The 25,492-nt window shown below is 40.1% G+C and overlaps 1 protein-coding gene and 1 long non-coding RNA gene across 3 annotated transcripts in view; one reads left to right on the top strand and one right to left on the bottom strand.

Annotated features, from left to right (window-relative positions):
* Window positions 1-8,593: 8,593 nt before the first annotated feature.
* On the bottom strand, window positions 8,594-10,714 carry LOC135318619 (uncharacterized). Of its 2 annotated transcripts, none has more exons than XR_010376869.1 (3): window positions 10,630-10,714; window positions 9,517-10,425; window positions 8,594-9,226 (listed from the first exon to the last, which is right to left on the bottom strand). It is a non-coding gene; the product is annotated as an uncharacterized LOC135318619 (long non-coding RNA). The 2 variants fall into 2 exon arrangements; XR_010376870.1 differs by having other exon boundaries at window positions 8,594-9,221.
* Window positions 10,145-25,492, top strand: part of NUDT3 (nudix hydrolase 3) — an 89,021-nt gene continuing 73,673 nt past the window's right edge. The window contains exon 1 of the mRNA XM_031434900.2: window positions 10,145-10,276. Coding sequence (XP_031290760.2) covers window positions 10,178-10,276 — 99 coding nt within the window. The 5' untranslated portion in view covers window positions 10,145-10,177. The remainder of the gene's footprint in view (window positions 10,277-25,492) is intronic.

Here is a 25,492-nt window from a genome sequence, read left to right as displayed (position 1 = left end):
ACTCTCTGGTTAACATTTTGAGGACCTGTCAAACTGTTTTCCAAAGTGGCTGCCCCTTTTTACACTTCCCACCGGCAGTTTATGAGTTTCAGTTACTTTCATCTTCACCGATACTTGGTCTGTGCAGTCTTTTTATTTTAGCCCTTCTAGTAGGTGGGAAGAGTTTGGATTTTATCCTGTAGATTGATAGTGAGCCAGTTAACAATATAAAGGTGAGGACTGATGTGACCAGGAGTGCTGGATGCTTGGCAAATACTTTAACGCCCACTGCAGGAAATAGTAAACTGAATCTGAGTCTGTGCAGTGACCACACTGGGGCACTGAGTGGTCATGGGTAAACCACTCAGTCAATAGTGACCACAATACACATTCAGCCTGCTAATGGGAAAGGGAGGGGGGAAAATCCATCATTTGATTGCTCAGTTTTAGAAAGGGAAACTAGGACAGAATGAGGGCATTAAGGGGGGGAGAAATGAAAGGAATTGTTTAAAAAGTTACAGCCCGTAGAAAGCCTGGAGCCCATTTCTATTTAAAAGTGCTTTATTGGAAGCCCGTGATAAATGCATGGCACAAATCCAGAAGAACAGCCACTTGAAAAATAAGCCCTGCATGGTTTACTGACATATCAAAGAGGCCATTGTGAGGGAAAGGGCATCTTTAAAAATAAATAAATATTAAATGGGAGAGGATAACCAAGCCAAGGGAATAAAGAGACCTCAAATTGGGGCAAAACTTGTGAAAGCTATGAATCAAATGGCATTAAAAAAAATTCTGTAGAGTACCAGCAAGAAATGTCAAAGTAAATTGTTCTAGTTTATTTAAGCACATGAAAGGCAGGAGGTCAGTTTGAGAATCTAAGGTCATCAGTTCATTAATGTGCCAAGAGTGTACAGGGGAATGAACAGTCAGATGACTCGGTGACATCTTTGCCTCCCTCAAAGATGGAGATTTTCCCCTTCTGTTAAAAGAAAAAATTTTTATTATGGAAGATTTCAAACACACAAGAGATAAACATAAGAGTGTAATAAACCACCACTGAGCTTCAATAGTCATCAACATTCTGCCATTCTCGTTACATTAATCCCTATACTCCTAACTTATTTATTTAAAGTCAAATTTATTGAAGTAATTTACATGCAGTAAAATTTACCCTTTTCAGAAATACAGTTCTGAGTTTTGATAAACATATAGGCATGTAACTACCGCAACAGTGAAGCTATAGACCCTTTCCATCACCCTAAAAAGGTCCCCCTTTGTGGTCAACACCCTGACAACCAGTGTCCTTGGTCTCTGTAATTTTGTCTTTTCCAAAATATCAGATAAATGGGGCCATATAGTATGCCCTCTTTTTTTTTTTTTTCTTCTTCATTTTTTTGTATTTCTAGTTTCTTTTTTGTGTCAGGCTTCTTTTTCTCAGCATATTGTTGTAAGATTTATCTATGATGTTGCCTGTATCAGTAGTTTACTCCTTTCTATTGCTGAGTAGTAGTCCATTGTGTGGATGTACTATGGTTTGTTTTTTCATTTTGATTTTCTCTATACAGGTATTTTGGGTACCACTGACGTTGAAATGTACAAACTCTAACTCCACCCTTTTGACAAATGGATATAACTATGTAAATCACTTGCCTAAAAGAGAAAAGCAGCCCCTGACATCCAGGAACCGGCCCCACCCTTACAGCTAGGCCTTGGCATGCTGAAAATTGGCCTGGTGCTCACAGTGAGGCCATGTCATTCTCCTGTTGGATATAAATAAAGTCGTCAGACATCAGCATCAGACAAGGTGACTTTGTGACTCTGATAAAGAAGACAAAAGACCAAGACCACTTTATAATCTTGTCCAAGCAGAGACAAAAACAAGTTCACTATGCAAACCACTAATATAACACCCCCCTTTTCCAGCTATCAGTGACTGCTTCTCTACCAGTTATGGCTTTAGCCATGTTCATTCCTCCCTCGTTCTAGGAAAGATTTTTTTAAGATACACAATCATAGAATTACCTTGCTTCCTGACAGCATCCAATCTAGAACAAAGCCCTGTTTCCTTAAAATCTTCCCCAAATCACCTAAGTAATTTTTAGCCTTCTTCTTGAGATACTCTATGCTTCTGCATAGTAAGTCTTGTCCCTCATTGCAAGGAAAAAAAAAAATCCCAACTTGTTTACAGGTACATGCTTGGTTTGTGACTGAAGGGCATTGACACCCCATCAAGATACAGAACATTTCACTTTTCCCATAAAATTCTCTTATGTCTCTTCCCAGTTAATCCACCTGCCTTCTCAGATGGACATTGGTGGTGTTTGGCCATTATGAATAAAGCTGCTGTGAACGTTTTGTGCAAGTCCTTTTGTGGATATAGGTTTTCATTTTTGCTAGGTGGATTAGTTTCCTATTGCTGCTGTAACAAATTCACACACACTTAGTGGCCTAAAACAACACAAATTTCTTCTTTCTTACTGTTCTAGGGGTTAGAAGTTCCAAGTGGGTCAGCAGGGCTGTGTTCCTCCGGCCACCTTGGGGAGAATCTGTTTTCTTGCCTTCTCCAGCTTCTGGAAGCTGCCTGTATTCCATGCCCCTTCCAGCATCTTAAAGCCAGTATCTTTAAATCTCTCGCCCTCTGACCTCTACTTCTGTCATCACATCTTTTTCTCTGCCTCTGACTCCCCTGTTTCTCTTTCCCTTGTAAGAACCATTATGATTACACTGAGTTCACCCAGATAATGCAGGTTAATATCCCCATCTTAAGATCCTTAACTTAATCACATCTGCAAAGTCCCTTTCTGCATTCATAGGTTCTGGGAATTACAACATGGACATCTTGTGGGAGAGGGGACATTATTCTACCTACCATACTTGGTAAATATACCCAGGAGTGGAATTGCTGGATTATTAGTTAGACACGTGTTTAACTTGCCAAACAGTTCTCCAAAGTATTTGTACCATTTTATATTGTCAACAGCAATGTTTGAGAGTTCCAGTTACTCAGCATCCTCTTCAGCATTTGCTGCTGTCAGTCCTTTTAACTTCAGCTATCTTAGAGATCTAGTGGTATCTCACTGTAGTTTTAATTTGCATTTCATTGGTTACCAATGATGTTGAACACTTTTTCTTGTGCTTGCTGATCATTTGTATATCTCAAACGTGCCTTCTAGACTTGTCTGTTTATTTTCTTAATGTGTCTTTTGATGAGCAGGCTATAACTTTGACGGAATCCAGTTCATCAGGTTTTTCCTTTTATAGTTTGTGCTCTTGGTGGCCTCTAAGAAATTTTTGCCTACTCTGAGGTCACGAAGATATTCTCCAATACTTTCTTCTAGAAGCTTTGTGAGTCTTGGTTTTATGTTTAGGTCTATGATCATCTCAAATTATTTTTTTGTGTATGAAGTGATATAGAAGTCAAAGTTCATTTTTTAGCCAACACTTTATTATGAAAATATAGCACTTGTAAAATTCAGTACGGAATTTTATAGTGAACACTTATATTCCCACTACCTAGATTCTACCCTGAATGTTTTAGTAAACTTTATCACCTATCCATTTATGCATCCATTCATATATCCGTCCATCAATACATCTTATTTTTAAAATATATTTCCAAATAAATTGCAGACAATGGTACTCTACCCCCTAAATACTTCAGCATGTATATTATTAATTAGAGATCAATATTATTTACACAAGTGAAATACACAAATCTTTAGTGTACTTTCACTGTGTTGTGACACTATGATCGTGTAACGCAAACCTCAGTTAAGATTTAGAATTTTACTATCATTACAGAAACTTCCTTTATTCCTTTTCCCAGTTAATCCTCATCTCTATACCCACAAAGCAACTATCGTTCTGGCTTTTTTTCCCCTTCACCATACATTAGTTCTGCCTATTCTAGGACTTCGTATTGTAGAATTACACAGTATGACTCTTGCGTAAAGGTTTTTTCACTCAGCATAATGTTTTTGAGATTCATCCATGTTGATATGTGTATCATTAGTGTGTCCCTTTGTGGATAAATAACATTCTGTTGTCTAGCTATACTGTAGTTTGTCCATCTATCCTTTTATTGATGGTCACCTGGGCTGTTGGCAATTTTTGGCCTTACGAACGTTCTTATTCAAGTTTTTGTGGATATATATTTTTAATTCCCTCAGGTAAATACCTAGAAGTGGAATTACTGGGTCACAGAATAGTTATATTTTTAACTTTTTGAAAAATTTTCAAACAAGTTTCAAAAGTGGTTGTACCACTTTACATTTCTACCAACAAAGTATGTATGAGAGTTACGGTTGTTCCACATTCTCCCAACATTTGATGTTGTCAGTCTTTTTCATTTCAATATTTAAAAATTTAACCATTCTGGTATAATTCATGTGGTTTAAATTTGTATTTCCCTAATGACTCACGATGATGAACACCTTTAAAGTGTTTATTGGCCATTCCTCATATCTTTTTTTGTGAAGTCTCTATTAGATCTTTCGCTCAATTTTTGAAAAATTAAACTTTATCAGTTATACTTCTATGAAGCTGGAAAAAAAACTGAACACTCAAATTAAACCTTTAATTTTGAGATATTTGTAGATTTACATGCAGTTGTAAGAAATAATACAGAGAGAGCCTGTGCACCTTTTCCCAGTTTCTCCCAGTGGTGTGTTGCAAAACTATATCTTGAAAGTAAAATCTTGCAAAACAATATCACAACCAGGATATTGATATTGATACAGTCAAGATAAAGAATATTTTCATCACCTCAAGGATCCCTCATGTTGCCTTTCGATAGCCACCTCCCACCTCTATACCTGCCTTAACCCTTGGCAACCAAAAATCTGTACTCCATTTCCACAATTTTGTTATTTCATAAATGTTATTTAAGTGGACCCATACAGTGTGCAACGTTTTGGTATTGGCTTTTTTCACTCAGCATAATTCTCTGGAGACCCATCCAGATTGTTTCATGTTTCAATAGTTTATTCCTCTTTATTTCTGAGTAGTATTCCATGGTATGAATGCACCACAGTTTGGTTAGCCATTCACCCACTGAAGGACATCTGAATTGATGCCAGTTTTTGGCTATTACAAGTAAAGCTGCCATAAACACATATGTACACGTTTTTCAGGAAACATAAATCTTTATTTCCCTAGGATAAATGCCCAGGAGTACAATCTTCACCCTTTAGTATTGTTTTTACTTCCATGTATTTTGAAGCTGTTATTAGGTGCTTACATGTTTTTAATTGTTAGGTTTTCTTGATATGCCTCTTTGTCTCTGATGATATTCCACTTCTGAATGAAAAAAATCCTGGTCAGAAGAGAAGGGCTAGAACCTTATAGCAGTAAATATAGTGGCATCGAAGTAGATGAAGGCATGGGCCAAAAATTGTGACTAACCCCAGTGGAAGGGATGAGTAAACATGTTTGACTTCCTGGATCTATTAAAAAATTTCCCCTTAGGCCTGCTGTGGGACTTGAAATATATTTATTAGAGCTTTACCCTACAGGACGTTTAGAAAATTGAACTTTTATAGTAGAATGATGTATTTGTCAGGCCACCAATTATGTAAGGAAGGGTAGCGCCTTCTCAAGAATTATCTCCTTGCCCTCTGTTAAGTATACCATCTAGGATATATGGGCAGTGAAGGAACAAACTACAGATGAGGTCACTTTTCTGAGAGGTGTGGTAGGCAGCTTCTAGTATGGCCCCCAGTGATCCTTGCCTCCTGGTTTTCATGCCTTTGTGTAACCCCCCTCCCACACTGAGTCAGCCAGACTTAAGTGATCAATAGAAAGCCATGGAACTAATAAAAGTGTGACTTTCAAGGCTACGTCATAGAAGGCATTACAGTTCAGTCTTGGAATCTCGTAGTGTTTTCTTTGGGAGGAATCTAGCCACCATGTCGTGAGGATGCTCAAGCAGCCCCATGGAAAAGTCTACAATGGAGAGGTGGACTTTCAACTGGAAGTGGATCCTCCAGCTCCAATCAAGCCTTCAGATGACTGCAGCCCCAGCCAATACCTGACTGCAACCTTATGAGAGACACCAAGCCATTCCAGGATTCTTAACCCACAGAAACCATGAGAAATAAGAAATAATTCATGTTTTAAGCCACTATTTTGTGGGGAGGGGGATTTGTTATGCAGCAATAGGTAACTAATACAAAAGCAAAGATCAGAAACAGAAGATGCTCCTGGGGTCTTGATGGCATGAACAAGGTAGTCCTGGGAGGTGGCAGGAGTGAGAGGCATGTTAAAGAAGCAGGGTGGAGTAAGGATCCTGTGAAAACTAATTTTCTGTATTTTGTTTGCCATTCCATCCAGGCTCTAAAAAGTTGCTGCAGATGATCTCCAAAATGTGTCAATCAGGAGAATGCTGTGTGATCTTCATTCAGAAGTCTGGTATTAGGTGTGTCATATGGAGGTATTCCTATAGACAGGTGAGTCTCATTCCATACTGGACAAGTGATTGAGCACTATAGTAAACAAGTCTTGGAAAGGCAACAGCTATTCTTTCATTAAGATTTTTTTTTTTTTTTGAGATGTGTGTGTCAGATCCTGGGGATAATTGCTAGTGAAATAAGCAAGGATGAGTTTGACACAGACTGTGACTTCAAGAAGTTTGAAATGTGAGACTGGCAAGAAAACAATGGCAATACTATGTGACAAATAACCAGGCTAGTAGGAGGCATAGAAGCAGTTAAGGAGGGCTTCCAGGAGGAGGTGACTTTTAACCTGTGTTCTGAAGGATAAATATAATTTGGCCTCTTTCTGGGTGGGAGGAGAGGGACAATGGAGTGTGTGAGCATCTTGGAAAACAAGCCCTCTAGACAACAGAGAAGAATGTTCAGAGACTTGGCAGGTTGTCTAGAGGTTCAAGAACTGTAGGTAGTTCAGAATGACCAGACTATAGGGTAAGCCTGGCAGGGACCAGCTTCTGCGGGGTCTTCTGTCTCCTGGTAGAATTTGGATTTTATCTTCAAATCACTGAGCAGCAACTATAGGTTTTTAATCAAGGCCAAGACTTTTTCAGATCTGCATTTGGGAAGGATTCCTCTTGCGGGTAGATGGGGTTGAAGGGGGCTGGATGGGAGCCAGGAAGACCACAGTTCAAGAAAGAGGGAGAGTCCTAATGAAGTAATGGCAGCAGGCAAAGAGGGAAGGGGCTGGGGTTTGAGGATGTCAAGAGGGCAGAAGCATTGGAGTTTATTATCAATTGGATGGAAGGCAAGATATACCAACCACTCCCAGGTTTCTGATTTAGGCAACTGAGGAGTTACCTTTAATGTGGTCATAGGCAACATTTCATGTATGTTTTTTCTTGTAGGACTTTCAGAAAAGTATTTAACTGGAAGAATATGGTAATAAGTACAATTACTTTATTAATTTAAATCTAGTGTTTATCCATTATGCTCCAGGAAAGGGTGGAATCCCTTGGTTAATGTTTCCTAAGTGAAAAAAAAATTATTTTCTACTAAGGCAAGGGATCTGGGAGTGATCTAGTGGGTTCTTGCAAGAGGCCCATGAAAGCTGAAGGAATGAGAAACCAACAGGAAACCTCCATCCATCTAGTCAATTAACATTTCCTGAGTTCTTATTTTGGACAAAGCCTTGTATTAGGAGGTGGAGATATCAAGGTAAACCACACAGTGCCTGCCCTCAAGGAGTTGACAGTCTAATTTGCTTATTATCTTTACTCTGGGGTACTGAGACTTGGAATGCCATTTACAATTCTGCTCTCAACCTTAAGAAAGTGGAAGATAGTACAGTCTAGCTGTCTAGCTGCTAGTGTAACTGTACTCACATTTTTCTGGGAAGCCTTTGGCAACAGGTAGCAAGAGCCATAAACGTGTTCCTACTCCTCTTGATCTGCATCTGAAAATTTATCTTGAGGACCTATCTGTGTAAGGGACAAGGATTTGTATACAGGGATGTTTACTGTTGTTCTAATGAAACACAGGACACAACCTAAGCTTCCCACAATGGGGAAATGGTAAAATAATTGATGGTATATCCCTATGCTGGACTATTAGGTAGTAATTAGGAATGACATTTAAAAAAAAAAAAAGAAAAACCTTAATGACATGGACAAGACCAGAAAAAAAGCAGGATACAAATCTCTACAGAATGTGCTCAAAGAGATACATAATTTAGTTTTTTTTTACTAAAAAAAAAAAACAACCCACTATGTATTTTGCAAATTTTTGACAATGCTAATGTTACAGTATTTCTACAATCAGAACTTTCAGTGTTATCTTCCTTTCTTTTAAATTAGAGATATAATAGAAGAGGAGAAAGCTAGAAAGACAACCAAAATGATCAGTATTTTGGGAATTCAGTTGCATGAAGATTGACCAAAACTAACTGAAACTGCACATTTATGTGACAAAGGTTTAGTAGAATGCAGTAACATTACAGGCATACCTTGGAGATATTGCTGGTTCAGTTCTAGACCATGCAATAAACAAAGCAAATATCTCAATAAAACAAGTCACAGGTATTTTTTGGTTTCCTAGTGCATTATGTTTACACTAAACTGTAGTCTATTAAGTGTGTAATAGCATTACGTCTAAAAAAACAACGTATATACCTTAATTTAAAAACACTTTATTGCTAAAGAATGCCAACCATCATCTGAGCCTTCAGTAAGTTGAAGTGAGTAACATCAAAGATCACTGATCATAGGTAACCATAACAAAAGGTAATAATTAAAAAGTTTGAAATATTGTGATAATTACCAAAATGTGACAGAGAGACATGAACTAAGCAAATACGTGGGAAAATGGTGTTGGAAGAATGTTGCTCAATGCAAGGTTGCCACAGACCTTCAATTTGTAAAAAACACAATGCCTGCAAAGTGCAAAAAAGTGAAGTACGTGCCTGTACTTACAATGTATTGAGTGACTACTATGTGCCAGGTGCCAAAATGCGTTTATTATTTCTATTTTACAGGGGTAAATAAATGATATAAAATGAGATTCCAGCCTAGGTTTGTTTGGTTCCAAATCCTGATCTTTTTTGACGATGCTAAATACAAGCAAATTCAAAACGGGTAATAAGTAATTCACAGACAAATCATGCATAGGATTTTCAGCACGTTCAGGGAGTTGTCATGGTACTAGGTTTGGTCTGGGCTGCTGAGAACATTCACAGGTCCCATTTTTCCCTGCTGGAGAGCATCTGGCTGTGTATCTTTCCCTGGAGAGTCTGTTTGACATCCGCAGTATATCCTCCTCCTTCACTGCCAAACATGATAATGTCTTATGATTTGCATCACATCACACACACACACCCCCCTTTCTGGCCATCCTGTTTACCTAAAGAGGAAGCATGTGCTACTTTGCACCAATAAAGGAATGTAGAATAAAAATCTGTTCTAGTGGACTGCATGCCCCAGCCCGAAAGACTTCCAGAGCTTCTGGATGTGAATACAATGTGCAACACCCCCGACCCGTTTCCGTGCAATGCTTAATCCCAGGCATCTCAGGCTGTACCCTGATTAATTTGCGCTGAATTGCATCCCACTTTTACCTCCAGATCTTCCCCCTTTCTCCCCTCTCAGATGAACGCGCAGGGTCAAGGCCCGGGCGGCCTGACCTTGGTTTGTCTTCGGCTGCGCACTCGTGGCGCGACTTTAGGCAAATCCTCGCTTACCCTTCCTCTGCCGAGCGGGTCAACCCTGCAACCGCACCCCTTTCTCCCTGGGCTTCCTCCCGCGCGCCCCAAGGTCCCCACCCCTACGCTACTGGCGTTTCAGCCGCCTTTAGTCGCGCGGCTTTCCCCTTCCAGACGCTCGTTTACGCCGCGCGGACTGGGAGGGCGCGATTCCCGAACGTGGCCTGCGTTGCGAGCGCGCGGCCGTGCTGCAGGCTGGCGGGGCCTTACGCCGCTGACGCAGCGCGCCCAACATGGCGGCGCGGTCGTCGTCGGGAGTGGCGGCGGCAGAGGGGGCGGCGGCCGTGGCGGCGGCGGCGGCGACAGCAGCCGTGACGGCGGCGGCGGCGCGGAGCCTGGGCCGGGGGGAATGAGGCGGCCGCGGCGGGCCAGCGGCTGAGCCGTGTAGCGGAGAAGCGGCTCCCCCTCCCTGCTTCCCTTGGTCGAGCCGGGGGCGCGCGCGCGCGCGGCCGTCCGGAGCGGGCTCCCCACCTTCGACTCCCGCGACCCACACGGCACCCCTACCCGGGCCCGGAGGATGATGAAGCTCAAGTCGAACCAGACCCGCACCTATGACGGCGACGGCTACAAGAAGCGGGCCGCGTGCCTGTGTTTCCGTAGCGAGAGCGAGGAGGAGGTGAGGCGCTGGGCCCGGCGGGCTGCGGGTCCCCGGGTTCGGTGGCCGCTTCGGGCCGAGACGCGGGGGGCGCGGCCGCCAGGGGAGGGTGTGCCCGGGTCCCAGGCTGGGCCTCTCCGCTCGGCCCGAAAGAAGTTCCGACGGAATTTCTGAGGCGAAGAAGAGGGGGAAGGAAAAAGGACGATGGGTGGAGGGGAAGTGGGTCTGAGCGTGGCCGTACGGCACGAGCCAGGCCGACTGGGACGCCAGTCCGCGGCCAGGGCACTTCAGAGCGGGTCGCCTATCATTGGGGAGAGTGGCCGTGGGCAGAAGGCAGTGGGTGGGGAAGAGTGTGGCTTTCGGTCCAGGCTTACCGCTTTGGATCCAGGAAGGGCCGCTCCGCACTTGTCAGCCCAGCACATGTGTGCAGAGGCCGCCGTGCACGAGGCGTGGGCCGTCCCTTTGTGGCAGAGAAAGAGTCCACTTCCTTGGCAGGTTTGAGGTTTGCCGAGGGATTATGTGCGTCTGTGAGCCCAAGGTGGGGGCTCTTAGGAAGATTTAGGGCGTTGTACAAAATCCAAAGCCAGTTTATTTTACAACGCGCTGGGTAGCCCTTAGGGTGTAGGCTAAGAAGAAAGAATACTTGATGAGATAATTTTTGTGGGCTGAAAATTTTCATTTTAATTGGGAAGGCCAAAAGCAGTATTTAAGATTCCTACACTGCCCTATAGGAAGGCCTTTAGGATTAAAATTGTTAGCAAAATAGAAATGCTTAAAATCCGTTTTTGTGGGTTTTTTTGCATAAGGTACTTAAAAAAAATCTCAGCTCCCCAAAGCCGTTTCTCTGGTGATAAAGGGAATTCAGAGAAGGCAAATGTTTTGTAAATCCTCAAAGAATAGCTGCTTTGGAAATTCATAAGATGCCTGTGGGAACGCATTTCTCTCGTGTGCATGGTGGTAAAATGGCAGTTAAACTGGAAACAATGAAGGACAGTGAAATTCAATATGCTGTATTCCGGCAGTCAGTAGTGGGCTATCGTGGCAGGGCTGCAAGTACAGTGCGTCGTGTTGAAATGGATAGAAAAGAACTTGACCCTTTAGTTATGAAAAGAAGCTGTGATGAAAGAGACAGATGGGTTGCCAGGAGTTGCTGTCCAAAGATATTTAGGAGGAAGTGGGAATTTAAATTATTGCCTGGGAAAAAAAAAGTTAATAAAGCCCACTGTAATTGTGCTGTTGAGGGATATTGTGTGTTCCCTTTTAGCAAAACAGTAGGAAACAGGATTTGGAAATGTATACTTTGTGCCCTTGCAAATATTGTAAAAGCCTTCAAAACTGACGCATTGTTAAAGCAGTGCTAAGCAAGGCCATGCTGTAAATTATGTACTTTTTTTGGAATACATACTTGACTAAAGTAAAATTATTGGTGGTGTTTACTGCTCCAGAAGCTTTGTTCTCTTCATTATCATGTCATTTATGGGAAATCAGATGGGATCACAGGCTGTTAACTGGAGGGAAAATGAATTAGCATAATAACATACCTTACTGCAGTACTATGGTTAAATCTGTGAGCACCCCAATTATAAAAAGGGTGGATGGATAATTTACTTGTATGAATGATACAAGACTTTGTTTAAAAAAATCATACTAGAAATTGAGGATATATGACTATCTTGGATAAGTTGGAAACCCTTTATAGATCTTAAGCAAACTAATGAAGACTTGATTTTCCATTTTCTGTTCAAGTTTTATTATGTACTGACATAAGCAGTGTTAATGTTAAAACATTTGACTGATCGTGGAGTTTCCTCTCTTGAATTTCTTTTTAAACATGGGTTAATGAGCAGAAGATTCATGCAGATCTTTAATTACAGATTCAGTAGATGCTACAGCTAAAGCCCTAGGAAGAATAAGAAAATTAATGAAATGGGTGCATTTCAGATTTAAGCTATGTATTAAGAGCCTACTCTAGGTGAGGCATTCTGTAATGTGGGGTTTAAAGCTAAACATCTCTCCCTGCCCCAAAAACTTGAGTAGTTTTTGATTAGAATCCTTAATTGGGAGGGATTTGGGGACCACAGAATAATCTCTAGGGTGCCATTCAACTCTCAGATTATATAATTGTGTTGGAAGGGAAGTAATTTGTTAGTTCCAGGAGAACTTTTATGTTCTCAGTAGTAGTGCCAAAAACTGAAAGTATTAGCTGCCGCACATTGTGGGAATGTGAAATTCAAACTCAATAGGACATTCAGCCCAACTTTATTTTTTAATGGGCACTAATGGCTTTAATCAAAATAGAATAGTTTACAGAATATTATTAGCATTAATACAATAATAATGTAAGTATAACTTGGACCATGATTTGTAAGTATAATTAACCAATGTCAGGAAACATACATACAATGTAAAGAAAAACAGATGGAAAATATTAGCAGATAATGGACCATGACTCAAACCTTCTAACATTCCTTTTTTTTAAGCCCCAGAAAATTTTATTTATAGGCCAGCAGTGATAGCAGCTGAAATACTGATCCAGATTAGAATGTGTGAACATATTCAGCAAGTTTACTGGGCAAGTCTATTGAGCACTCACTGAGTGTCAGGTTCTGTGATACAATTACAAAGGAGACAGACGTGCAGGGAGCTTATCGGCTAGTGGGACAGACCCAACATGATGAAAATGAGTTCCCTTTCCTTCAAACCTCTGGCTGCTTTTCCTGTTGATATACAAGAATCAGTAGCAGGAAAGTCCCCCCACTTAGATGTTTTACTAATTGTTACTGACATTTTGATAAATTAAAATCTTTAAGCTTGGGGCGCTCATGGTAGCTAACGTGACTTGATGTAACAGCTTGATGTACAGTGGGCAGTCTCTTGCCCAGCCTCTGCTCTAACAAACATGATGCACTGCATGCTTGCTGTTACTCTATGTGTTGCTGGGTCTGACAGGCCCCCACCCATGTGGCCTCTCAACCAATCAAGTGTTTACAAAGAGTCAGTTGTATTTATCTGTATATCTGTTTATGTTCATTGTACTTACTATTGTAATTATACAGTATAACTGAATATGACGTCAGCTGTTGACGTTTGATTTTAAAAAGAATGATTTTGTGAGAAGTATTTCAGATGCTTTGGAATAACTCGATAATTTCAAGTTACTAAAAGAAATTGTTCAATTATATGGATAAGCAAACTACAAAAGATGGAGAGGGAATCTTAAAAGTCTAGAAGGACTCTGCACATAGATTACTTCATGAATGTTTTCAGATTTTTGTTTTTCTTCATAGAAATTAGAACTAGAAAATACAAGTCATGCATGGTAGGTGTGGTATATGAAAGACAACTTGCAGTTCAGCAATAGACCCACATTCAAGACATCATGGATCTACTAACAAAGATTAGCAAATAAATTTACATTTATGTTTTTATTCTACCTTATCTTCCAATTAGCATTTTATCATAAACAGTATAGAAGACTGAAACATTTCTTTGTTTTCTTCTTGCGGGGAGGTAATTAGGTTTAGTTATTTATTTTATTTTTAGAAGTGCTGGGGATTGAACCCAGGACCTGGTGTATGCTAAGCATGCACTCTACCACTTGAGCTGTACCTTCCCCTCTTGAACATACTTCTTGAGTAAAATTTTGTTGTACTAAATTGGGTAATATGACGTTCATCTTTGTTGTGTAATTCACCTTGGGCCTTCCTAAAGCACTTCCTTTTCCTGTTTCCCTCATTTCTTTCCTTTCTTGGAGGCTCTGTGATTACAGAATGCGAGTGATACTGGGGGTGGGCTTGCTTGTACTCTGCGTACCCTCCCTGGACTGGGGTTGGGGAGTGTAACACAGGCGTTTTTAGACAGTTGAAATATCTATTTAGACAGTTGAAATACTCTCTTAGAAAGGCCAGTGAGGCAGACTATATAGGAGATATCATCACAGTGCCGGGGAAAGTTACGCTGCTCCTGAAGGTCTGTGTTTACTCGGAGAAAAGTGAGTATGATAGGAGTGTCTCAGTAAAATTTCCCTGTACATTAAAACTATTTTAAAAAAGAAAAGACAGAACTGCCCTTAAAGGTCTTTGTTTGTTGAGTTTTTCCATCAGGAGGCTTCTCATTTTCTTCTCATTTTCTCAGATCCTTGAGCTCTCTAGGAGGGATGGGAAGATGATGGACATTGAAGACTCTTAGTGAGTGGAGACTCTGGTGGCCTGAGTGTCAGTAAAAATGCCCCAGAGGAGCAGGTAGAAGGACGTCACTACAGGCCACACCTTCCCCCAGGCTCTAGAGAGGGGAGTAAGGCCCAGGTGGCAACCCCAGAGGCAGTAACCATGAATAAGGGCTTCCAGTAGATCCCAGGCTGGCTGTGTGGCTGGGGAGTCTTTTTGTAGCCTGTCTTGGTCATTGTACAGTATTACATTGCTCTAAGAGCACCATGTGTGCGTTGATCCTGTGTGTGTGTGTGTGTGTGTGTGTGTGTGTGTGTGTGTGTATGCGTGTGTATGCTTCCCCTATATAGCTAGTCACTTAGGTGTTTCTCCCATTATCTCCTTTTCTACTTACTTCCTGGGATGTGAATTCTGGTCTGAAATCATACTGCATTCTCCCTACTTTTTTCCCATTCCTTGCCCTAATCTTTTGCTTTTGGATGATTCTCATTTCTCAGTAAATATGTCATTGTGTATCTACTGTGTTAAGCAATCTATATTTTTCTTCAGAGCATAGTACAAAAAGGAAGGGCCCTTGTTCAACAATACATTTGTTTATTCATTCCTTCAGCACATGTTTTCTTGGGGAGGGGGTGATAATTGGGTTTTATTTATTTATTTTTAATGGAGGTACTGGGGATTGAACCCAGGACCTCCTGCATGCTAAGCATGCACTCTACTTGAGCTATACCCTCCCCTCAGCACACGTTTTTTTTGAGAGCCCTGCTATGAACTAACTAGTCTCTGTGCAAGATCCTGGGACTACATGGATAAATGAGACTGTGCTCCCTTATAAAGCCAAACGCTCTGCCCGCTGTGCACTTGTGCCCATCCCCTCCTGCCTACGCAGCTACCTCAGCCCGTAATTGTCCTGACTTTCTTGCTTCGTTACCTTTTCTTCTCTACTGTTTTATTCCCAAGTCAAACAGGCTATAATATTTCCCGTCTTAAAAAAAAAAGCTCCCTTGACTCCATATTCCTTCCAGCTACCATCCCATTTTCTCTCTTCCCTTTCATAGCATAGCTTTTCTTTACTCACTGTCTCCACTTTCCCTCTTCCTATTCCCTCTTGAACTTGCTCGGTTCAGGCACTCGTCTCTACGACTTTTGCTGAAGCCACGTTCCAAGATCCCACAAGTTAGCCACATCCAGTGGCCAGTTCTCAATCCTTATGTTACCCGATCATTCCTTTCTTCTTGAAACACTTTCATCACCTTGTTTCTAGGGCATCTCTCTAGTTCTTCTCTCCTTTTGTGGTACTGTTGTGGTATTCCTCATTTTCCTGACTTCTTTTCATTGCAGCACGAGGGCACAATCTTTGAAAATTGCCCCCCTCCATCCCAAACACACACTCATACAGTAGGTGATCTTAATAGTTCCATCTCTAAATATGTACAGTATTTTTACTGATTACTTTTGAATATCTGTTTTTAGCCCTGACTTCTCTCTTGAAATCAAAACTAGACTATCCTGTGGTCTACTCAGTATTTCCGTTTGGATATCTGCTAGGCATCTCAAACTTAAAAATGCCCAAACTGAATTCTTAATTCCATCCCAAAGAACAAACAGCAGCAGAAATCTGCTTCTCTTAAAGTTATCCCTCTTTTAGTAAATGATATCTCCATATTACCAGTTGCTCATGTTAGAAACCTTGGAATCATCCTTGACTTCTCCCCTTCTTATACCTACATCTAATATGACAGCAAATCTTGAATAACCTTATTCGACCTTCACTGTGCTATTTTATCCTAACCCATTCTTGCCTTTCACCTGGATTATTGCTGTATCTTCCTAACTGGTCTCCCTGCTTCTGCCATTACTCCTCCAGTCTTCACTGCTACAGCTGATAGTGATTCTCTCTAACACGGAAGCCAGATCATGTCACTCCTCTGCTCCAGTGGTGTTCAGTTTCAGTAAATCCAAAGTCTTAACTATGATCTCTAAGGCTCTGGACAATTTGGTCCCCTGCCATAGCTCTGACCTCATCTCTTACCACTCTCCCTGTTACTCATCCCTCTCTTCCAGCACACTGGCTCTGTGCTGTTTCTCCTCCATATTATCTGCATGGCTCACTCCCTCACTTCAGGTCTTTGTTTAATTTTCACCTTATCAGACAGGTCTTTAATGATCACCCTTATATAAAATAACCCCAGTCCATTGTTATTGTCCACTGTTTGTCTATTGTGCTCTTTTCCTTGACAGCACATATCACCATCAAGACGTATTATGTATCCATTTGTTTATTGTTTGTTTTCTCTCAACTGAATGCAAGCTAGTCCACGAGAATAGGGAGTTTTCTCTCTTTTATCAGTTTTTTTCACTCCTGTGTCCTCAATGCTTAGAATTTAGTAGATGCTTAATATTATTTATTGACTGTGCAAATGACTGAATGAACACAGTCACTACATTCAAGAAGCGTACAGTGTAGTGGAGGAACTGAAAGTAATAAAAACATCCTGAATGCTAGTGTCTACCAATAATATGTTGATAAATATGTTTCAGAGAAGTCTCCCAGCTCTTTCTTTATTTCCAATTTTAGTGACAGGGTGTCTGATGATCTTGAGTATCAGCCCAACAGGAGTATATGTGTATTTGGCTGTAAGTCTTTTCTGAATCTTATTGGATCATCCCATGATGGGACTTTTAGGATTTCTTTCCAATGTTGAACTGAGAGTCTGTGCCATCTTCTAGGATTTGTGTTGGGTAGTTGGTTGATATAGTGATGCCTAATCCTATTGGTACAGTACCTGAGGGAAAAGGATTTTTATGTTGCTGATAGCCTGGAACCTTTATTAGTAAGTAAGTATACCAACAAACTACAGTTGAGTAGTAGATACTGCTTTAATGACTTGTCAATAGTGGTTCATAGTCAACAGTGTATGTCAAATCTGGATTCTAAAGTTTAGTTAATACTGAAGTAGTTAATTTGGGAATGCAGATTGATAGGAATGGTCATACAATTTTCCCGTCATCACTACTTTGTTCTTTATGTAGGGTAAAGTAAAAGAAACATGTAAAGTTTATGTGGGCTGAGTCCTAAAAGCATTTAATTGATGGTGATTAACATATGAAACAGAACAAAGGAACCATCATAGGCAAAAAACAAAACAAAAACAAAAACGTGGATAAAAGAAGAGTAAAGAATTGAATTTGGAAATAAAGTTCAAACTTACAATTTAGTAATAAAACATACACAGCTGAGTTTCTGAGTGAAATCCTCTCTCAACACCCAAGAAAACTTCTTGAATCCAGTTTGAGAATTTCTGCCTTGAAGTAACATGGATGCTTGAGAGTGTTCACAGTCTTTTTCCCAGCCTTCTCAAAGCCTTGCTTCCTAACCCTTTGAATAAGAAAAAGTATTCCTTCTTATATTCATTCACTTACTTACTCATTTGTTCTACAAACTTTTATTAAGTGCCTGCTTCCAGGTTGAACATTGTTCTGGGGACACGGTGATGAACAAGGCAGAATGGAAGCCATTGCTCTTGTGAAGCATCTGATACAAACGCTAGGAGACAGTAAATGAGCAAAAATATTAGTGAACTTGATAATTTTTTTTTTTTAGGCACTAGTGGGTGCTGGGTGGGAAATAAATGCATGGTGTAACTGAAATGGGAGAGGAGGTCGGCAAATTCTGATTGATACTGAATGGCAAGGTAGAGGAAAGAGCAATTACAGAGGCCCCAAGTGAAGAATGAGCTTGGGAAGCAGGTCAGTACCAGAGGGCAGAGTTGGGGAGTGTGGTGGGAGATGGTTGGGGAGGTGGGAGGAAACCAGATCTTGTGGGGCATTATTACCTTTCCCATTTTCCTGGATCTTCCTTACTCTGTTCTGTAAAGCTAGCCAGCAAACAAAGCAGTAACATCCCATGAAGCCAGCTTCTTTCCTTTGAGTGTGAGGTGTAAAGTGAATAGGATGAATGGTAAGAGTTTATGAGAAAAAGCTGTATTTAAGTAATGTATAGGTGGAGATAAAGGAAGGTACTATAATCTTTTTAAAAGGTTAAGTCTGAAAGGACCCAAAGTAAAGACCCTAAAGTTTCTTTCTACTTTTCTTAGGGTAGTTTACTCAGAAGGACTACTTTGAATAGGAAATATATATATGCACACAGTACAAAATTCAAAAGTTACGAAGAATATGGAGTAAAATGTAAATCTCCTTCCCACCTGTCTTCTCTAGCCATCCTGTTTCTCACCCTAGATTCTTCTTAAAGGGTGTCTGTGTGTGTGTGTGTGTGTAGTGGCTATAGCACACTAGTCAAGTAGTTAGCTTATTATTTTTTTTTATTGAGGTATAGTCAGTTTACAGTGTTGTGTCAGTTTCTGGTGTACAGCATAGTATTTCAGTCATACATATATATATATTCATTTTCATATTCTTTTTCATTATTGGTTACTACAAGATATTGAATATAGTTCTCTATGCAGTATAAATTTGCTATGTATCTTCTTTATATATAGTAGTTAGTATCTGCAAATCCCAAACTCCCTTTTTATCCCTCCCCCACCATCTTTCTTTTTTGGTAACCGTAAGTTTTCTATGTCTGAGTCAGTTTCCATTTTGTAAATAAGTTCATCTGTGTCTTTTTTTTTTTTTTTCAAGATTCCTCATATAAGTGATATCATACAGTATTTTTCTTTCCGGCTTATTTCACTTAGAATGACGATCTCTAGGTCCATCCAAGTTGCTGCAAATGGCATTTTTAATGGCCAAGTAATATTCCATTGTATAAATACACTACAACTGCTTTATGCAGTCAGCTGTCGATGGATATTTAGGTTGTTTCCATGTCTTGGCTATTGTAAATAGTGCTGCTGTGAATGTTGGAGTGCATGTGTCTTTTTGAATTAGAGTTCCCTCTGGATATATGCCCAGGAGTATGATTGCTGGATCATGTGGTATGTCTATTTTTAGTGTTTTGAAGTATCTCCATTCTGTTTTACATAATGGCTGCACCAAACTGCATTCCCACCAACAGTGTAGGAGAGTTCTCTTTTCACACCCTCTCCAACATTTATTGTTTGTGGACTTTTTGATGATGGTCATTCTGACTGATGTGAGGTGATACCTTACTGTAGTTTTGATTTGCATTTCTCCGATAATTAGCGATATTGAGCATTTTTTCATGTGCCTGTTGGCCATTTATATCTCTTCATTGGAGAATTACTTGTTTAGGTCTTCTGCCCATTTTTGGATTGGATTGGGTTTGTTTGTTTGTTTGTTTATTATTAAGTTGTATGTGCTGTTTTTATATTCTGGAAATTAAGCCCTTGTCAGTCACATCATTTGCAAGTATTTTTTCCCATTCCATAAGTTGTCTTTTTGTTTTGTTTATAGTTTTCTTTGCTGTGCAAAAGCTTAAAAAGGTCCCATTTGTTTATTTTTGCTTTTATTTCTGTTGCCTGGGTAGACTGTCCTAGGAGAACATTACTAAGATCTTTGTCAGAGAATGTTTTGCCTATGTTTTCTTCTAGGAGGTTTATAGTGTCTTGTCTTATGTTTAAGTCTTTAAGCTATTTTGAGTTTATTTTTGTATAGGGTGCGAGGGAGCATTCCAACTTCATTGATTTGCATGTGGCTGTCCAGCTTTCCTAACAGCACTTGTTGAAGAGACTAGGTAGTTAGCTTATAAAAGTACCACCGTGCATTGCTAATTAAAGGTTGGAGGCCATTTTTTGTTTAATAGAACAAAAGCTTGCCAATTTTTCCTAGAAGTGTATTTGAACCCATGCTACTTGAGTACCTATGGCTTTTCAATACTTACCTACTTCTACCTCAATACTTCCTTTTATTGAGGTTTGGTTACCTTAAGTGTCAGGGATCCTTCTAGAGTGGGGAACTGCTGGGGATGCAAAGGGGGAGAGAGAGACAGAGCGTGTGTCTAGGATTGATCAGTTCTTGCGAGTCTGGGGATGTGTTGGCAGTGGGCTGTATGTGTTTCAGGAGAGTGCTACCCTGTGGAAGCTGCTTGCCTAACTGGCCTTCAAGCCCCTGAAAAGCAGCTCAGCAGTCATCTGGATCAGACTGGTTTTGCTGATTTCTAAACTCTCATTGTTTAGACTACCCAGAGCTGACCTTGTAAGCCAGAGTACATCCCTTCTAAAGGTAATATATGAGCCTAAACCTGGTAGGAAGCTGTTCGCTTTAGCCATATGCCTTTGTCCCCAGCTGTGGAGTGGGGAGCAGGTAGAATTCTGAGTGGAATTGTGGCTTTTCAGCTCCTCCTGAGACAGACTGTGAGATAATAGAAAATATGCATTGATCTCTGTCCCCAGTTCCTGGCACAGAGCTCCTAAAACCCTTGTAATTTCCTCAGTGGTAAGAACACTAGGAGCATCTCTTGTTCTAATATTGGTCTTTGACATCTGTTCCTGACACAAGGCTACTGAAATCCTTACAATTTCGTAGGTTATAGGAGTGTCTTTTGTTCTAATGAGGCAGTTCTGGGTGGCTCCTGGATAGCTCCTGGATGAAGACTGATCACTGGAGAGACCAGGGCATGATTAGAAGTTTGGAATTTTCAGCCCTGTGCCCCATTCTCTTGAGGGAGAAGAGCTGAAAATGGAGTTAAGAATTGATCATGCCTATGTAATGAAGCCCCCGTGGGGTTCAGAGACCTTCCAGATGGGCAGACACATCCACACTGGGAGGGTGGTGCACCCCAACTCCATGAGGACAGAAGCTCCTACACTCGGGACCCTCCCTGACCTTGCCCTATGTATCTTCATCTGGCTGTTCATTTTTATCCTTTATCATGTCCTTTAATAAACAGGTAAATGTGAGTGTTTCCCTGAGTTCTGTGAGCCACTCTTGCAAATTAATGGAACCCAAGGAAGGGATCATTGGAACCTTCAGTCCGTAGGTGGTTGGTCAGAAGCACAGGTTGTATCCTGAGATTAGGACTGGCATCTGCATGGAGAGAGGGGCTGGCATCTGAAGTGGGGAGGGGCAGTCCTGTAGGACTGAGCCCTTAATCAGTGGAATCTCCAGGTAGACACTTTCTCCAGGTAGATAGTGTCAGAATTGAGTTAAATTGTAGAACACCCAGCTGGTGTTGCAGAGACTTGCTTCATGTGGGAAAACCCCAGACACATCTGGAGATCAAAAGTATTAGAAGTGAAGTGTTCCGTGTGAATACTGAAGGGGACTCACAGGGGGAAAACACACAATAGGGAAGAACTGGGTTTTTCCCTGCTCAAGAAGGAAGAAAACTGAGTTGTTTTCTGTCTCACAGACCATGCCTTAAATTTCTTTTTTGTGTCTTCCTAACAGCCCATCCCGAAATGCCAGCCTAGAGCTGGGTATGGGAAGACTTGACTGAAAAAGGTTATCACAGTGCAACCTCATTTAATTTGAAATAGAAAAAAAAATATGTAATTTTTTAAAGAATGATAGACCCATGTTCAACTGTGAGCACCAAAAGTATTTGCAAAGCAAACATGAGTGGTTTTTTTCCTTTTTTTTTTTTTTTTACACATTTTATCATTTAAATTATGTTCTGCTGCTGCTTTCTTAGTGTAGTTTGTGGAAATCTGGTTATGTATCTGAGGCAAAGTAAGATCATGCCTTTTGGTGTGCTTTGTCCAAATACAGTTTAAAAAAATTCTTAGACAGTTTAGGATTTTTTTTTAAACTCCTTTTAAAGTGGGAAATTAGTTGCTTAAGTGTCATAAAGAATTATATTGTGATAATATCTTTTGTGAACACTTCCAAAAGGAGATAAAGAGTGAATTTCTACTCCATGTAAAAAAAAAAAAAACTACTACAAAAATAAAAATTTAAAGCAAGTAGAAACATGTTATAAAGAGAAGAAAAGTATTATAAACATAAAAAAGAAATGATTCCTTAGGTAGATTTTCTTTATATAGTTAGTTGATCTCTTTGTTCATGAAAGAGTAAAGTCCTTCAAAAGAACTGCCTGGAAATCTTTTCTTTGAGTCTGTTATTGAACACTTTTCTGATGTGCTTTATGAGAGCAGCTTAGCAATGATGAACAGAAATGGGTATGAACTCAGACATACAGTGCTTCTACTTTCTGTAAAAATGAGGAAGGATGTGATTTTTCTTTGAATATTTAAGAATCCTAATAAAATATTCCGTAAGAAAAATTATGTGTTTTCATAAAACACTTTTCATAGTAACATGAACTAGTGTAATGGAAACTTTTGATTGTTTAATGTTTTCATTCTCTTCTTCTCTGCAGAAATGACTGATTTATAAACTGAATGCCAGACTTGTATTCAGTCATTTACTGACTGTGCTGAGCCCTGACTCAGAGCTTTTACACTTACCACTGCAATGCTGATTTCTTCCTGTGAGGTTTTGCTGTTGGGTAGACTACCTTTAATAATAATAAGACAAAACTTGTAGAGTTTATTAGTAAAATGAGTTAGAAAGTCTCTGTATGTTATCATTATATATCTATGTTATTTTCATGGGTTAGACAAATATTTAATAAGGGGCTAGCTTGGTATCATCCTTCAGCCAGGTGCTATGAGTGACTTTTTCTTTCAAAAAGGATTTTGTTTTAATTACAAAAGTAGTTGTGGTATCTATAAAAAATACTTCAAACTGAGGGTTTTAAGGTATGTAGAATACAGAATCTGAGCTCTTGAGCTTTAAACTGTTGGCAAGATGCAGTTTAGAGTGTAAAATGTAAAATAATTAGAAAAGTGACAGAGAGGGACATTTAAGGAATTTGGAGGAGTCTGTGAAGATGAAGTGGAATGTTAGGGACAGTTCTATGGAATGTGTGGTGCCACACCTGGATATCTTGGTTGGATTTGGGTAGCTGACAAAGAGTATTCCAGGTGGAAGACATTGAGCCAGGTAGACCATGGAAAGTAAGGGATCTGGATATATAGTCTTTGAAAGCCTGTTTGTCCTAGAGTGTTGTGAGGACAACAAACTGTTGGCTTATGTCTGGTTTTGGGCTGCAGGATGATTAAAGAATTTCTTTAAATTAGTAGCCAGCATTTAATATCTATTAAAATAATTTAAATTTCAAATAAGAAACCTGGTCTTACGTTTTTCTTAAAAAAATCAGAAGATCTGGCAGCACTGGCCGAGCATTCCTCTGTGATGATTGTGGCCAGAGCTGAGTGGTGGCTGCCTTTTGGACTGTTCACCCCTTTTCAGTTGGCCAATAGTCCCTACCCCTCTCTCTGTGGTCTCTGTGATTGATACCAGGGCCCAGTGTCAACTGCCATTTATTGTGGTGGCTGAGCCAACACAAAAAGGTGATACTGCCTTTTTAAGGTAGAGTTAAGAGAAAGGTAAAGTATTTCCTGTACCCCTGGAAATTTCTCTCAAAAGTGGAAAAATGGAGTATAAGAAGGGCTACATGTTTGAAGAAAAATGAGAGAATGCCTATTCTTTGTGAAGATGAAAATACTCCTACTTCTTTACTTTGGAAACATGTGTCTCTGTCAGAATAGTCTGATGGTCTTCACACACTTATACCCTGCCCAGGCCTCATAGTGAAGCATTTGAGTTTTCATGTCTGTGGTGGTTAAGATTTTGGATGCTGGAGTTAGTCAGTTCAATTGTAATTTTTTTTTAAATTTTTTTTCTTGGGGGTGGGTGGTAATTAGGTTTTACTTATTTATTTATTTTTTGGAGGAGGTACTGGGAATTGAACCCAGGACCCTGTGCATAAGCATGCGCTCTACCACTTGAGCTATATACCCTCTCCCCCTTCTGGAGTCAGTCAGACCTGAATGAGAGGGATCCCTGGCTCTTATGCTCACTAGTCTGTATGATCTTGAGCAAATTATTTCACATCTCTACACCTTATTTTTTCACTTGTAATAGTAGTACCTTTCTATTTCATTGTATTGGGGAAAATTAAGTGAAATTATTTATTATATAGAACACTTAGTCCAGAGGCTGGCACAGATTAATACTCAGTGTCAATTATGTAAATATAAAGCCAAGAAAAAGGCAATATCTACATCATTGCAACTTGGAGTTAGAGAAAATTGTGGTAAGAAGGAGGTTTTGAGAATTTCTGAGCGTCAGTTGTTTGCATTTGTTTGTTTGTTAATTCAGATAATGCTTCTTGAGTCATAAGCACTGTGCTGTGTTCAGTGAACAAGGCAGACACAGCCCCTGCCTTCATGCTGCTTACAGTCTGGCAGTGGAGATAGAGAATTAAGCCAGCAATTGCAATACAGTGTGATATTTGAAGTAGAAGGTTTTAAAATAGAGCAGTTCAGTGATTCTCTGGTTTCATCTTGCATGGCAGTTTTAGTGTTAGGAAAGGTACCACAGGTCAGAGTGCTTGGTGATGGTGGGCCCTGTTCATGGGAACGTAGCACTGTAAGTGGTCCACCATCTTTCCTTCTCCTTCCCTCAGAACAACGTCTATGGAGCAACTATTATAGATTAGGCAGAAGAAAAGGGAAAGAGAAGCCTTTTTCTGGATAAACAAAACTCTTATCCTCTGCCTCTATCCCCACTCTGCCCCCAGTCTGCTGGGAGAAAGGGAAATTAAGAGGGATCAGTCCAACCAGTGTCTGGGAGGGGAATAAAGACACTTTTCCTCCTCATCCCCAAGGACTTGAAAAAAAGGAGCTCAACCAATTTTGAACCTTGGAGCTGCCATCGAAACCAGGAAAATCCTTCAAAATTTAACTTACTTTTTATTTGATGGTATTAATATTATGTACCATTAAAAATTAGTACTTTACTGCATGTCCAGGAAATTATTTAAAATACATAAAAGAAAACTGATGTAAAAGCTTATATTTTATTTATTTAAAATAATTCCTGTGGATTGCTTTGCTTTTCTAAGAAAACCTTTTTTTTTTTTTTTTTTTTTTTTAAAGTAGAAATATAGTATTGTGGGAGAAAGAAGAAGCTAGATGGATTCTTCTTGGGTTTGAGAAAGTGTGTGGTTTGGAAGAACTTGACAAGAACTTGATCAGGACTTGGGGGAGAGTATGCTGGGGTCAGACTGGCAGAAGAGGCCAAGGGCAGTTGAGGCAATAGCATACACAGTGGAGCCTCCGGAGAAGCATTTAGGGGCTAT

This window comes from Camelus dromedarius, chromosome 19 (assembly GCF_036321535.1).
Source record: "Camelus dromedarius isolate mCamDro1 chromosome 19, mCamDro1.pat, whole genome shotgun sequence".
Classification (NCBI taxonomy): domain Eukaryota; kingdom Metazoa; phylum Chordata; class Mammalia; order Artiodactyla; family Camelidae; genus Camelus; species Camelus dromedarius.
This window is presented reverse-complemented; position numbering and strand designations above follow the sequence as displayed.